The sequence below is a fragment of the Leucopleurus acutus genome (genome assembly GCF_964270905.1).
Source record: "Leucopleurus acutus genome assembly, chromosome: 13".
Lineage (NCBI taxonomy): Eukaryota > Metazoa > Chordata > Mammalia > Artiodactyla > Delphinidae > Leucopleurus > Leucopleurus acutus.
In genome coordinates, this window is record NC_139155.1 from 28317195 (window position 1) to 28331884 (window position 14690).

General features: G+C 47.4%; 1 protein-coding gene across 1 annotated transcript in view; it reads right to left on the reverse strand.

Moving 5' to 3' along the window:
• Positions 1 to 1183: 1183 nt before the first annotated feature.
• Positions 1184 to 14690, reverse strand: part of SLC14A2 (solute carrier family 14 member 2) — a gene marked incomplete at both ends in the record, with an annotated part of 54816 nt that continues 41309 nt past the window's right edge. Inside the window, 9 exons of the mRNA XM_082852694.1 lie at positions 1184 to 1384; positions 4353 to 4402; positions 5473 to 5607; positions 6243 to 6390; positions 9346 to 9538; positions 10394 to 10522; positions 10842 to 11031; positions 11819 to 11978; positions 13034 to 13116. Coding sequence (XP_082708820.1) covers positions 1184 to 1384; positions 4353 to 4402; positions 5473 to 5607; positions 6243 to 6390; positions 9346 to 9538; positions 10394 to 10522; positions 10842 to 11031; positions 11819 to 11978; positions 13034 to 13116 — 1289 coding nt within the window. The remainder of the gene's footprint in view (positions 1385 to 4352; positions 4403 to 5472; positions 5608 to 6242; positions 6391 to 9345; positions 9539 to 10393; positions 10523 to 10841; positions 11032 to 11818; positions 11979 to 13033; positions 13117 to 14690) is intronic.

The following is a 14690-nucleotide window of genomic DNA, read 5'->3' on the forward strand; positions in this document are numbered from 1 at the left end:
GCAAATCAAACCTTCTTCTGATAACTTTCAACCCACCCTCCTCTCTCTCTGTTTTTTTTTGGAAGAGGTATCTTTTATTGTTTTGGACTTTATGTAATACAGTCATTACAGTGAATACATAGCTGTTTCTTTTTCAGTGTTAAGACAGAATGGGTGGCAAGTGATTCTGTGGAAAGAGGTAAGAATGCATTTTATCTATTCATCCTCATCTCTTTTCAAACACATCCTTGACCGTGGAAAGCCCCTCAAATGAGCACGGTGTGGACAATGTAGCTGAGCCGCATTTTAAGAAAACCCTGACACCAACTTGCAACCTTAAACATTTAATGAGAGTATGCTTATGAATATTATAAAAGGAAACACATTTGTTTAAAATATGATTTAAATGTTGAAAAAGATCAATTTTCATCTGATGACATTTCTAGTAATAATTGTTACGTAAAGGAAGGCATGTTGGAATTTCCAGTGAACTTAGGTTCCTAATCCCAAGTCTGGAGAACATCTCATGACTCAAGAATAAATCTCCACACAACATTAAAATTGTCCTGCCTCTTCTCCAGATAGCCCTTTCATCTTTTACTTAAAGTAATTATTTATTGGTCATGCTGATTTTGTCAGTTTATAGGAAAGAGAAGAATCAATACTTCTGAGGTGGAAGGGACTGTAGGGCCCCTCCTCGTCATGAAACCAATAAGAAACTGAGGCTGAGGGGGGGATGGACCTACCCAAGTGGTTGGAGTTCACTCATGGCAGAGCTGGGGGTAGACCTGCCCTTTTGCCTTGTAGACTGATTTCCTGACACTACGTCACTGCATCAAATGACTGAGTTGGCTAACAATGTCACCCATCTCTGTCCCCTTCCTGGTGAATTCTCTTTAGGGGTGTGGCTTATTTTGCAAAAGAGAGAAAATTCCCCACAAAGAGAGCTCTTGTGGAGTGAGCTATAGGTATAAGGTCTAAATTAACCATGTTTTTGATACGTATTGTGCATCTTAGAACATAGAACTTCCTGAATAGGGACTGCATGCTTATTTCCCTGTTCTTGGGAATAACTGGGGTATAGGCTTGCTTGGGGGCAGAATCACAGAACCATCAGAAGGAGAATTTAAGTGGCCTTCAGCCTGGGGACCTGGACAGCCTGCTGAAGGCTGAATTTACAGTGACATGTTTTGGAAAGGGCAACTTAGGAGACATCGTAGGCCTGGTACTTTGTGATGGTCGATGCTCTTCTGTTTTTCTCCTGGGACAGGTAGTAGATGCGGTTGGCCTCTGGGTAGGTGACTTTGCTGAGCGGGAGCTTGTAGATGGCCGGGTTGTTGGTCGTCAGGAGCAGGAAGGTGAGTGCCGAGAGGCAGAAGGGCCAGGTGCAGGGCGGTAATCCAAACTGGGGGGAGGCGGATCACAAGAGAAGCCTTGGTTATATCAGATGCCTGTGCTCGTCTCATCGGCCCTTCACAATCACCTAGGGTCCTGGGTGGAGGAGGGGAGGCTTGGTGGGCACTGAGCAGAATAATACTTAATTCATGACCAACATAAATCAAATCGTTCCATTGGGGTCAGTCTGCATTGTAACAGGGGACACATATTCTTCAAAATGCAGCCGCTGGAACCCTCTTATAATATGCCTTTATGTGGAAGACATATTTTGTCTTGGGTGTCTGGCCAGGCTCTACCTCCCACTCTAGGACTTGTGGCCATTCCCCACCTTCTCCCAAAGCCCCTGTGGAAGGAACAGCATCGGCAGCCATTTTTCGTTCAAAACCTTTTTCTCTTTGGTCATGTCTGCTTGCACTAGAGATAAGCGCCTGACCCAAATGCAGCTTCCCATAGGCAGGCTACCTGGGAATAGAATCCCTGTCTTGAGAATTTGAGCTAAGAGATACAGAGACTGCGTCCAAAGACTCGATCTGAAAAAACTAGAGAGCCAACCAGTGCTGGGTGGATATTTGGGGGCCTCTGTGCAGCAGAAGAAACCCATCCCAGAGAGACACAGAAACAGAACAGACGTATGGAGAGAGGCAGAGATGTCACATCCTAGTCCCAGGGAGCTGGAGATCAGGAGTAGCTACCTCTCTCCTCAAGGGCTCTCCCATTCCCAACAGCCTTTCTCATGATGTTCCCCTGTTTTTTGTATCTTAAGATGCCCTGAGGCTTTTACATACCCTTCCCCATTCTTCATTTGAGATAACCTGGATAGCTTGTTAGCAAAGAGCCTACAAAGTCAACTATGAAGCCGAGCAAATCAATGCCCCTTCTCCCCCAAACATCCTTTTATCATAAGCAGTAAAAGCCTCAGGGAGTACCATTGAAGGAGTGATTCCACTTGGTGTGTGGTCAAAGATGGCCCTGTTGGGTGGGACTTTAGGAGGAGCAATGACAGCCTGGTACCAGAACTGTAGCCTTAAGGAACACCCATGACTGAAGAATTCCACTCCGTGAGTCTTACCAAAGCCCTGCTAAGACTGCATAGGGTGTTTTGGAAAGCATCTCCTTCAAGTCCTACAGTGAGAAGGATGTGGGCTGGGAGTTCCACAGACCCAAATCCAAATCTCAGCTCTGGTTACCTTGTTGGAGCCATTTCCTCTTTCTGACAACTATTTCCTCAACAGCAAAATAGGGATAAAGATATCTACTCAGAGTTGGTGCCTAGTGCATACTAAGCGCTCAGTAAATGGTCCTCAGTTTGTGGTCATTGTCGTGAGGCAGAGGGCAGTGCTGTTGAAGATACGGGGCTGCACATGCAGGAGCCGATTAGAAAGCAAATTGTGTGGCTCCTAAGTGCCCTCTTCTGTAGAGGCTTGAACGGTCTCATAAATGTCATTCAACATTTTTATATCCTGTTCCTCAAGGAGACTGGAAATTCCTTCAGAGTGAATTAATAGCTTGCACTTTTTTTTGTATCCCTGAGAGTGGGCAGTACAGTGTCTTAAACATAGTAGGTACACAGAAAATAAACATGATTTTGTTTTGAAAAATGTCTAGGTAGAGTGATATAACCTGTAACTTCTCTGCACAAGATGAAGGGGCCAGTTATCCTGTAAATTCCTATGATCAGGAACCAAAGTATCCCGTTTGCATCCCTTCTAGTACCTTGTCCAAGGAAGGCACGTGACACGTATTTACTGGATGGACAGTTGGGTGAAAGGATGGGGGCAAGAAGAGGTGGGAAAGCCTGGGGCAGGCAGGAACCTCAGAGGCCAGGCTCTGTCCTGTTTCTGATGGTCGGCTATCTAGCCCCAGCTCTAATGTATCCCATGGTGGGGACTCACTACCTTAGGGTTTCATTCATTCTGCATTTCTTGAGCACCTACAATGAGCTGGGCACTATAATAGGTACTAGAGATAAAGATAAGAATACAACCGGGCCCCTGTTCGAAGGAGCACAAGGGCTGAAGGTGGAAGAGGACTGGTGTGTACTAGACTTGTCACAATGTTGTCAAGCGTCGTAGCAGATATAAACACAAAACGTGATGTGGCCCAGAAGAGGGACTTAGTCCACTGGGGGACACAGGATGGTATTAGGGAAGTCGAATTCTATTGCTTACAAAATTCCTTCCTATGCTCTGTCCAAACCATGCAATTTCACTGAGGATGGAGGAGGGATTTAAACACGGGTTAGTGGAATGCCCATCTCCACCTCCACCTGCAGGACCAATGGGACTTTTCCTGGTTGCCTGTGTGAGCTGGGCCTTGAACCTTTATGGAGGGGGAGGCATCGACTGTAGGCTGAGCCCTGTGTGCTCTGCGATGGGGCCAGTGTCCCTCCTGTGTGTGTTGGGGGCTGGGCTGGCCATGTGGCTCCCCCAACCTCACACACAACCTGCACTGGGGCTCAGGCAGAGAAGGGCTCTCAGACTGCTGCACAGGCCCTCAGCCGCCAGCTCTGGCTTCCCTCGGGCTTGGCCTTGTCCTCCTGGAAGCCTTGCCTCGTGACTCCTGACTCCCTGGTAGTTGCTATGGGGTGAACAAAGAAGTACACTGGCCCACAAGCTACTTGGGTAGATGATCTAGAAACATAGGAAAAAAAATTAAATATGAAGATTTAAAACTAGTTGTAGAGGAGTTTGATTTACAAGAAATTTACAAGAAATGAGTCTGATTTACAAGATAATGCTCTTCAGACTGTCCTTCTATACGGAGCCCCACTGGCCCACTGACCACGGGATCTGATTGACCAGTGTTGACATTAACACTTTTGAGGCCCAGCTCTTTCTGTCTGCGGCTGTGGAGGAGGGAAGCGTGATTTGAGACATGAGGGATGGATTGCGAAGGGGTTCCTGGAGGAGAGGTTTGGGGAGCTGAGAGAATACAGAGGAGGGTGTAATGCACATTCCTAGCCCATGTTGACTCACCACAGATAATACGTTAGCCAGGGCAGCACCCAGGTAGGCTGCAAACAGAGCTGCGAAAGAACCAAGAAATAGTCAGGTGACTAAGAGTGCCTCGAGTTTACATATTCTCCCCCAATACGTTTCATGCCACAAATGCTATCTCTCAGGTTAAAAAAAATCGAGTTATGTTTCCGTTGCTTGGCAGCTTTGAAAAGTGTTAAATTCCATGCAAATTCCAGCACAACTAAGACAGCAGATGAACTTTGTTGAAAAGGACCAGAATTTAGCTGTTACAGTTCTCCTGGGTCCTACCACCTTGCATTCTAGCAAAGGAACATTTAGGAGCATAAACCATAAATGAACATTTTACTATACAGCCAAGGAACGTGAATCCCAGAACTCCCTGCTGTGATATTTCATCACAAGTTATTAACATAATATGGGTTTCCAGGGAGGAACAGCATTCTTTAAGCTTGAGGAAGACCAAATACACCTACTGCCTCATCTTCTGGGCTTTGTATGTGGAGGGTACCACTAGGCTGGCCACTGGGAAGACCCAAGTGCTGGTGAGAGGTGAGGTTCCGTGAAAACGGGCCACAGTAATTTGGCTTTACTTCTGAGCTCTCACTTTCTCCACTAAAACCATCCCAATGGTCCCTAGGATATTAACAACAGCAAATCTTTATCAGAGAGTTACTGAGTGCCCTGACCACATTCTTCAGCATTCCTACAAGCATTATTTGAAGGTTCTGTGGTTAATGTTTGGGTGCATAAGGTTAACTGCTGTATCTGATGTAAACTGCCCAATTCCACATATAAAGATTAATTTGCATAAGACTTGCTCTGTCGGAAAGTTCCAACCACCAGCACGGAAAGCAGTAACCACAGCAGACAGCCCATGGGCAACAACCGAACAACCTCCATGTGGCTGAACACTTAGTGTTCACTGAAAATAGTTTTCAATGTACTAATCACTAAAGGACCATTCAAAACAGCTTAAAATAAAAACACTTTTATAAAGCAAACACATCCTCCCATTTATCTTTGGAGGACCAGCAGAATTTCCGCGGGGCGGTTTCCCTGTGGGCATGGACGCCGGCATCATCGGAGGTGGAAAGGGAATCCCGCTGGCAGTACCCACCGCAGGCGACGGCGAGGAGGTGCGTCTGCCAGGTGATGACGTAGAACATGCCTCCTATGGCGATGCAGGCCAGCGTGCTATTGAAGCCACACAGCCCGAAGTAGATGGAGTCAAAGGGTGTCGCGAGAGTGAGGGCTGGGGGAGAAGACAGGCTGAGGGCTGTGCAGGTCGCGTGGGCCCACCCACCAGCCCCAAAGCCCTCCACAGTCCTCAACCCAGACCAGTTATCAACACCAAGGTATGTATAAAAAGGACTTCTGACTATTCAGTGAAAAAACATCTAAAGGAAACAAATGGCCTTGGTCACATGCATATCAGTGGTTAAGCTGGGATGGGTACAAGAGACCCTTTTGAGTAGTGATCTGAAGTCTGAGTGAGCAGTCCAGAGAAGGTCCCTTCCCTGCCAGAAAAAGGCGGGTTAACAGAACCTTAACGTTCTCTAATGGAGGACAAATGCTTCTTATCGTGATTAGAGATAAGACTTAAAATATAAACATGCCTGGAAGCAACTCCTCCCCAGCTTTTAATTTATACTGAGGTGGAAATGACTAACACCAGAGCCTTTCCTGAGGACAGCTTTTGCTCAGGGGGGTAGGAGGGCACCGGCACCCAAAATGGAAAGACAGGTGTAATGGAAGGAGGGAGAGTTTATAGGAATAAGCCGGTGGAGCATGGAAGACACATGGCACCATTTTCTTTGGAGCAGGCCCCAGATACAGCATCCTTATCGCCCATTAATAAGGGGCCCATTAATTAATAATGACACTAACCTGCTAACATCCCCATGGCGGATCCGATCGCAGCATGCAAGCAAATAAGAGGTGACGATATGAACAAAGCTATGAGGAAAATGCCTCCAGTCCAGGGGTTATCGCAGCCGTACACTTGGCCGATTCCAACAGGGATGGCTCTCAAAAGCTGCAGGTCCAACAAGAGCACATGCAATTATGGAGGCAAAAGAGACAACTTGAAGCTTGGCTGGAAAAGGTTTGGGGCCAAACCCTCCACACTAATATTTTGCAACAGTTTTCCAAGGTATTTTCAAATAGGTTCACTCTAAAAGGCACACAAGATTTATTGTTTTAATCTTAAGTTCTTAGAACAGTAAGGGGTTAAAATGTCATTTCCTTTATTTAGAAACATGAGTGTAAGGCACTAAACTCTCAGTGAAGAGAAACTGAATACTTCAAATGAGGGTGTTATTCATTAGAAAAGTAATAGATGTCTAACCAAAGTTGGGGTTGAATAACTCTTGTAACATTTTTTTAAAGCTAAAAACATGACTAGAAGGCTAAATATTAGATGGAAAAATGGTCCTTTTTGTTTCCAAGAACAGCATGTCTGGGCTGTGGTCACGTTTGTGCCATCGTCTGGGCGAGGAGCTGGACTCGTATCCACAGAGCAGCACCTGGGCAGGTGGTATCTTGGCATCTGCGGGTTTTATTGATAAACCTGTCACATGGCTGATGGAGGAGAACCCTGATGTGTTAGGCCTCCGTGTGTCTCAGGTAGCAGAACTGTGTGTGAATGAGACAGGAAGGCCAGGGTGCAATGTCGAGTGGGCACTTGCACACGTACTCTGGAGTTTGGGAAAAGGATCCAGGGCACATGGGCTTCCCCAGCAACTGAGACTGGGTCCTGTATTTTGGAAGGTTGGCCAAAGGCCCTTGAGCAAAGAAATGCTTACAGGAGGGGCTCTGGGCCCTGCTGGGATGCACTGGGGTCCGTCCTTCCCCTTGTGTATATTTCATGATGAGGCAGTTCTTCCCTCAGCCCAAGTCCTCTGAGGACTCCTCCTGGGGTGCAGGGGAGGGAGGTCCTGTAGCTCCAGGGCCCTCGCCCCACACGAGAGTGTGCAGGGACAGGGCTGCAGGGTAGTCTAATGGGCAACCCTCTGGGCTCCATCCCCCGTTATCCCAGGACAAAGAGCAAGACTGGGCTCCGGCATCGCCACGCGGGGGATGGCGGGACAGGCAGAGAGTTTGTTGCAGAGGCAGTGGTGCTGGTTCCTCTGGTCTTCAGCCGGTTGCACCCTCCAGCACGCTCTCCCCTCGCCAAAGAGCAGAGGAGCTTGTGGGGCCTCAAAATCATTGGGAGGTTTAGACCCTCTCTCTGACATCTACCACTTGTTTCCCCAAAACTCAAGGCTCTAGTTATAATTGTCAAAATGACAAAACGTACTCACTATTAGCATAATCCATTCAAAACTGGCCAGAAAGGTATTTCTTAAAGAATAACCACCGAACATTGAATTTGTCTTTCCTGGAAATTTGGGGGTTCTAAAGCATTTGTACAATATTTTCCATTTTTTTCATTTTTACAAAATTCCTGGTTATCTTTTCAATTAAAAATGTGGTTTGGAGCATGCAAAATATCTTAAACTTGCCTTTTCTACCATCATTTCCCCATAGCACGCCAATTAGAGCAATTTTGACTTCAAAAGATACTGATTGGTTTAATATTGTGAAAGGGAAGCCTGAGGGGCTGAACTGCTAACAGCACCTTTTCTCACCTTTGGCTCATGAAGGTACTCTCACACACACACACACACAGACACACACACACACACACACAGACACACACACACAGACACACAGACACACACACACACAGACATACACACACACACACACACACACACACACACACACACACCAACAAGGATGGGGCTAATGTGAATACGTCTCTTCCTAGATAATGCGTCTTGGACAAATGGAGGGCTCTTTCTGCCCTGCCATGCTGCTGTTTCCTTGAACTGTTCAGAGAAACTAGGCACCATTATTTCTGACACAAATTCCCTTCAACAAGCCCAGGTGGCTTTGTGGTTAGATGATGAATTGCCAATAACAAAGTTCAGAGTGAGCTCTAGCCTATGGAGTCATTTAGTGTAACAGAGAGTAGGGGGACCTCAGAGAAAACGTGCCCAGTTAGAAAAGAAGGCTGATGGGCATAGTTCTCCAGGCTGACTTAACGCTTTTAGAGTAGCTTCTTATTTAGTTTGGCAGACTTCCAGCGGCCAGCAGTATATACAGAATACTTGCCAAAAGCGTAAAAATCTCTGTTATATAGATATTTCTTAGTGGAGCAACACCTGTGCTTTACAGTGTGAGGATGCCCCAGAGAGCAAGGGGAAGCTGCTCCCCAGGCTGGAGCAGAGACTTGTCGAGCCAACAGATGGCAGTGTGTGTGATGTGCACATCTTCAATGATTCAATGACATTGAATGAGGAAAAAAATACACAGAGTCGCTTGGATTGAAACTGGAGTAAAGCATCAAAAAGGCTTTTTAAAAAAAAAAAAAAAAAAGATAAAAGAACCCAAGTCTAGGAGTCAGGAGGCGGGAGTTCTAGTCTTGACTTTGCTCCTTACTGATTAACCATGTGACCTCAGGCAGTCTCTTAACCTGTCTTTAGTCTCTCCCCCTGTGCTATGATAGGACATTGTGCGGCCAAAAATGGCCGTTTTAGCTCTTAAAAAGAGGAAAGAAAAAGCTGGTGTCTAATGACATATTGAGGTAGAGTGTCTCGCACTGTATAATTGGTAATAGTTGTTACTTATGGATGTTTGTTTCCTTTTTTTTTTTTTTTTTTTCGGTACGCGGGCCTTTCACTGCTGTGGCTTCTCCCGTTGCAGAGCACAGGCTCCGGACGCGCAGGCTCAGCGGCCGTAGCTCACGGGCCCAGCCGCTCTGCGGCATGCGGGATCTTCCCGGACCGGGGCACGAACCCGTGTCCCCTGCATTGGCAGGCGGACTCTCAACCACTGCGCCACCAGGAAAGCCCCTCATGGATGTTTCTGACATGCAAAATAAGTAAATGCCACTTTAACACTGAGTTTGGACAGACGCTGCCCTTCCACCTTCCACGATACCTACCAAGGGCACTTGGACCTCCGACCAGGTGATATTGGGCATGGAGGAGGAGGGCTGCAGCAGCTTCGTGGGGAAGAAGAGATTGTAGTGGCCCGTGGCCGCCAGGTACAAGGTCACTGCGATGTTGAAGGGCAGCGTGAAGACCGGGAGGTCCCACTTGCTGAAGATGGTGCCCAGGGCACTGGAGAGGATGGGGCTGAGGGCAGAAGCACAGGAGATGCTGTTCAAGATGCCCCCTGGCCCTGACACTAGCCTGAGTGGTTTTAGGGGGCCCCTGTGCCTTCCCAGGGAAAAGCAGCTGGCTGGCTCCCTCTCCCAGCCTGACTGGCCCTGGGCAGCTCCTCCCCTGGACCTCCTTCCTCTGCCCCTGCACAGCAACAGGGTGGACGGCCAGACTCAACTTCAGAAGGAGGGCTTTCAGGGGAGATCCTAAGGCGGGGAGCCACAGACCTTCCCTGAAGAGCCACATGGCTCCCTGCGCAGGCATGGGAAAGGGGCTGATGGTGAGGGGAATCACATTCATTCAATCATTCAGCAAATGTCTGTTGAGGCTGAGAGCACTCCTGGCCGGGGTGCCCTGTGGTTTCTGCAGGTGAGTAAGGACCTGGAGCCTGGCCGTATGAGGGCTCTGGGCAGGGCTGGGCCTGCAGCCCACACTGGGAGGTTGTCCCTGTCTGGTCAGGGTGCCCAAGGACAGGGTAGCACTGGGGGAGCAGGAGGGATGGGAAGATCTCCAGACACTGACAGGACCCCGTGGTATGGCTCTTAACCTCTGTGGGCCTCAGTTCTCTTCCCTGTGCTCTGCCGGGGTAGGACCAGGGGCTCTTTTAGATCTTACAAAAATGAAGAGTAAATGAGATACTGTGTACAGACCACCTAGCACAGTGGTGCTGTTGCTGTCTAACATCAGTAATTATTTCTAGTGGCTGTTTCTGATGTGCAAGCTAAGGAAATGCTTCTTTAAACTCCAGTTTGGACAGACAGTCACGGAGTTGGGGTAGAAAGGCTGGCAGCCCTTGATCTACACCCACAGCCTTGGAAGCAAACTTACCAAGACACGGACATTACGATGACGGGGAGTAGAAGCCACCAGTAATAGTCGCCTTTGTCCGAGAACACAGCCATCAGCAGCCCCACCAGCACCCCGTTGTAGCCGTGAAGTCCGGCTGCGATGGCGGACCTGGGGGGGAGGGCTGGTGAAGAAGGGGTTCCCCGAGGCCTGACGCAGGGCCCTGCCTTCTTGATTTTCCTTCTGAGTCAGGCTTTTCTCAGCTGGAGCCTGACCACACACCCCTTCAAACCATCAACCCTTCACAGTCCCCTAGACAATGTGTGGTTGTTAAAAGTAACCAGGGAATGGTTGTTTTGAGTGATTAGTGACCTTATTGTGAGGGGTTTCTGAGCCGGGAGCCAGGCAGTGAGGATGTGAGGCTGGTGAATGTCCCCACGGGGATCTACCTGTGGTCTCAGGCCTGGACCCTGGGTTTCCTGGGACTTACTTGTCCTGACTCAGGATGAGGGCTGTCAGGGTGGACACCACGGTGCCCAGGCAGCCCGAGATGGCCCACCAGGGGTTCTGGACGAAGAGGCCGAGGACGATGAGGATGCCACTGAGGGGATTGTTCACAAACATCACCTGGGATGTGCCCCGCAGCACCCAGTCGAGGAACTGGAACACTGGGGATTTGTCTGAAATAGAACCAGTCAAGGCTCAGCTGTTACACCTCTAGGCGAGGCCCCAGAGGGCGAGGGGTGAGGGAAGCTGGGCGTCAAGGTGGGTTCAGCTCCCTGCTGTCACCTGCCACAGAGGAGGGTACACCAAGAACCTGAGGGGGCATCTGACTGCCCAGAAAACCCTTCAGACCCACTGAGAGCTGGCTGTGGTCTTTAGGTTGTCATTCAGGCAGTGGGTACCCTGTGTGACCTGTGCCCCTGTGAGAGTGGCATGAATTTTCAAGAGGAGGGATCCAGAAAGAAAACTCTTGCAGCCCAGCAGGCATCAAACCCATGGCCTGAGGTCTGGAGGATTGCTAACGGGAACCTATTGGAATAGTAGACACGGCTCTCCCACGATCCATCTCTAGGGCAGGCATGTTTCTAGAATGCTGGCTCTAGAATCCCAGTCCTACAATGTGACATTCTTTATTTAAAAAAAAATTTTATTGGAGTATCGTTGCTTTGCAATGTTGTGTACAATGTGACATTCTGAGGCGATATTTGAAAGCACATGACTGTTATGTTCAGAACTGAGAGCTTGTATACCTACATGTAATGGCATTTACATCCTGAGAGACTGCGTGTCTGTCATAAGAGTGAAACTCCTATCCTACCCTACCCTATCCTATCCTATCCTATCCTATCCATGGAAATGGGACTCAGTCTCATCTACAGAGACCTGTGCAGCGTGTTTCCTGGGGACGACCAGAGAGGACATTTTTAGGGATAGGAGCAGGGGCTGCTCTCACGGAAACTTTACCTTTAAGCCCCTCTCCGCACTCCTTCATCTCTCCTGTGATGTACCCGAGGGCTTTGCGGACCCTCTTCCCGCTGGCAGCCAGGGAACTCTGAATCCAGGAAGTCTTGGAGATGTCTGTTTCTACCTTTATCTCGGAGCTCTCCTCCATGGTGTCCAGATCCTGTCCAGGGACAAGAGACGGGCAAGAAGCTCCCACATTCTGAGGCTCTCACACTGAGGAGTGACTTGTTTGCTTGGGGACAAGCTAAGATTTTCACTTGGTATTTAGTGAAACCGCTATTTAATCATTTTTGTTTCTGTAGACCAGAATATCTTTTGTTTTGTTTGATCTTTTACCTCAGTTAATATGGGCAACAGCCTTGCACAGTCAGCCATCTGTATCATCCATGGATTCAGCTAACTTCAGGTTAAAAATACTCAAAAACAATTTCTAGAAAGTTCCATAAAGCAAAACTTGAATTTGCTGCACACTGGCAACTTTTTACATAGCATTTACATTGTACTTACAACTATTTACATAGCATTTACATTGTATTAGGTATTGTAAGTAATCTAGAGATGATTTAAAGTATTCCAGAGGATGTGCGTAGGTTATATGCAAATACTATGCCATTTTATGTAAAGGATTTGAGCATCCACAGATTTTGGTACACATCAGGTGTCCTGGAACCAATCCCTCATGACTGTAGTATAACAAGACAACATCTTTATCCTCATTCTGTGGATGAGGTCTCAGGCATGGATGGAGAGGTTCTCATTTGTAAAAGTCAAGGTCAAATGATAGAATTTAGATTTACCCACCGATTTTTAGATTCTTTTTTTAAAACAAATATTACTTCTACTGTACCATACTCTTTCCAGAAGAAAGTATCCCCTCCCACCCTAGCATGTCTAGTCTTTAAAATTTAACTGTCCATAAAATTAAACAAGTAAATGTTCTGTTTTGAAAATTGGCACCAGCTTATTTCCTAAGTGCTTGAATGCTGGATTCAGAGGAAGATGGATAAGAAATAATCAAAATAAAAGAAACATGAAACTTTATAAAGTAAACTGAAAAGTAGACATCTTTATCCCACATAATTATGTTTCTGGAAATATGAACTCAAGAAAAGTTTGCCTAAATCAGAGGACGTCTTTTCTGGACCTCAGCTCTCTACCTTGCTGCGGACTATGTGATGTGGGCGCTGCCCCTGATTCGGGCCACTCTTTACTCACCAGCAACTCGACCGTGGGCTTCCGGTATTGGTGGGGAGAAGGGTCTTTGGTGCGCCTTTCCTGGTGTTCACCTTTTCCAAATACTGGAGTTGGCAGGGAGAACATCATCTGTTAGGACCTCTACCCTGGCACCTTAGCAGCAAATTTCCTTCAAGGCTCAAGTTGGAATACTCAGCACTTTCTACCCCAGTGAGGATGCCCCAGCCTCTGCGCCTGGGACAGGAGGACCCCCTCCTCTGCTACTGCACACACCCAATTGGGCAAGCTCTTCGGGGAAAAAAATTCACATCTTCATGTAAATTGGACATTTTACAAGAATTTAGGGAATTCAGAGACTCAGCTGACTTTTAGTTAAGAGGCTCTGATCTTGTTCAACTCCCCTATTTTTTAGGTGAGGAAACAAAGCTGTCTGTGAGCCCTGAACCCAGGGTTCTTTTTCCACATGAACACGAAGATTGGTATTTATGAGGCATTATTGCTCATAAAGCATTAAGCTGCCTGAACCATACGTCTGTGTTCAAATTATACTACAACTTTTTCCAACTGGATAACCTCAGCTGTTTTGCTATTTTTAGGATGTATGTCTTAGAATTTTAGGTATTTTAGCAGCAGCTTCTTGTTGGATTAAGACAAGTGATATCCGTGTTGTCACTTGACACAGATTTTGGCATGTCCTTGTAATTCTAGAAAACTGTTATTAAGTAGCTCTGAATGTATTTTTCATTATTACAAGATAATTTATTTGTAAAGGTGAGTAATTTCAGAAAGGTTTTAAGTAACATGAAAGAAGGCCCTTGGAGGTTTTGCTGTTTATGCTCTGGTGCCCTCTTGTGGTCCAGTGTGAGAATGGCTGTCTGGGCTCAGAATGCCCTGTATCTTCAATTGGCCATTCTGTCTGCATTCGTGAGATTTCAAGGCAACTAAACACTAGAAGAGACACGTCAATGGCTCTGAGCTCCCCCATCTGAAGGAGCAGGGACTGCAAATACCAGTGTGGTTGGGAAGTTACACTATGTAAGAGAAACAAATTAAGGAAGTTTGAAAGGAAGAGTAGGAAGCAAAGAGGATGACTCTAGACTGTGAGGCTAGTGTGTTTGATATCCTGATGGATTCTCTGCTTCTGTCTGAAGCGCCAGCTCTTCAGCAGCTTCTGCTAACCCGCCTCCCAGGCTCCTTTGCGTGGGGCTCTCTGCTAGGCCCTCTTTCACCCCAGCCCCCAGCCACTATCCTAAGAATATGTTTGCAGGGAGATTGTTAACTTTTTGAGGCAAACTATGCTTTCTTCCTGAGGATGCCCTGGGGCCTCTGTGAAACACAAACTCCTGGGCTAAAGGGGTCCTTGATTTAATTTGGTGCCCTCTCCCCAGTGTATGAGGTATTCCCCAGACCACCCCAGGCCATTTCTCTGGCTGGCTACTTTGGCTATAAAACAAGGAGGCTCAGACAAACTGGGGCAAGAAAGTCACATGCTTCTGGGAAGCATGTGATACTGTAAAAGGACGCTAACCCAGGAATCAGTTTTATCCCTGCCATGCCCTCACCAGCTGTGTGACCCTGGGCAAGTCGCCTTCCTTCTCTGGAGGGCAAAGTTAGATTGCCCCTCTGCCCTGGGTCTTCATGACGCTGCTCCCACCGTGCATCTGACTGGGGAGACCCC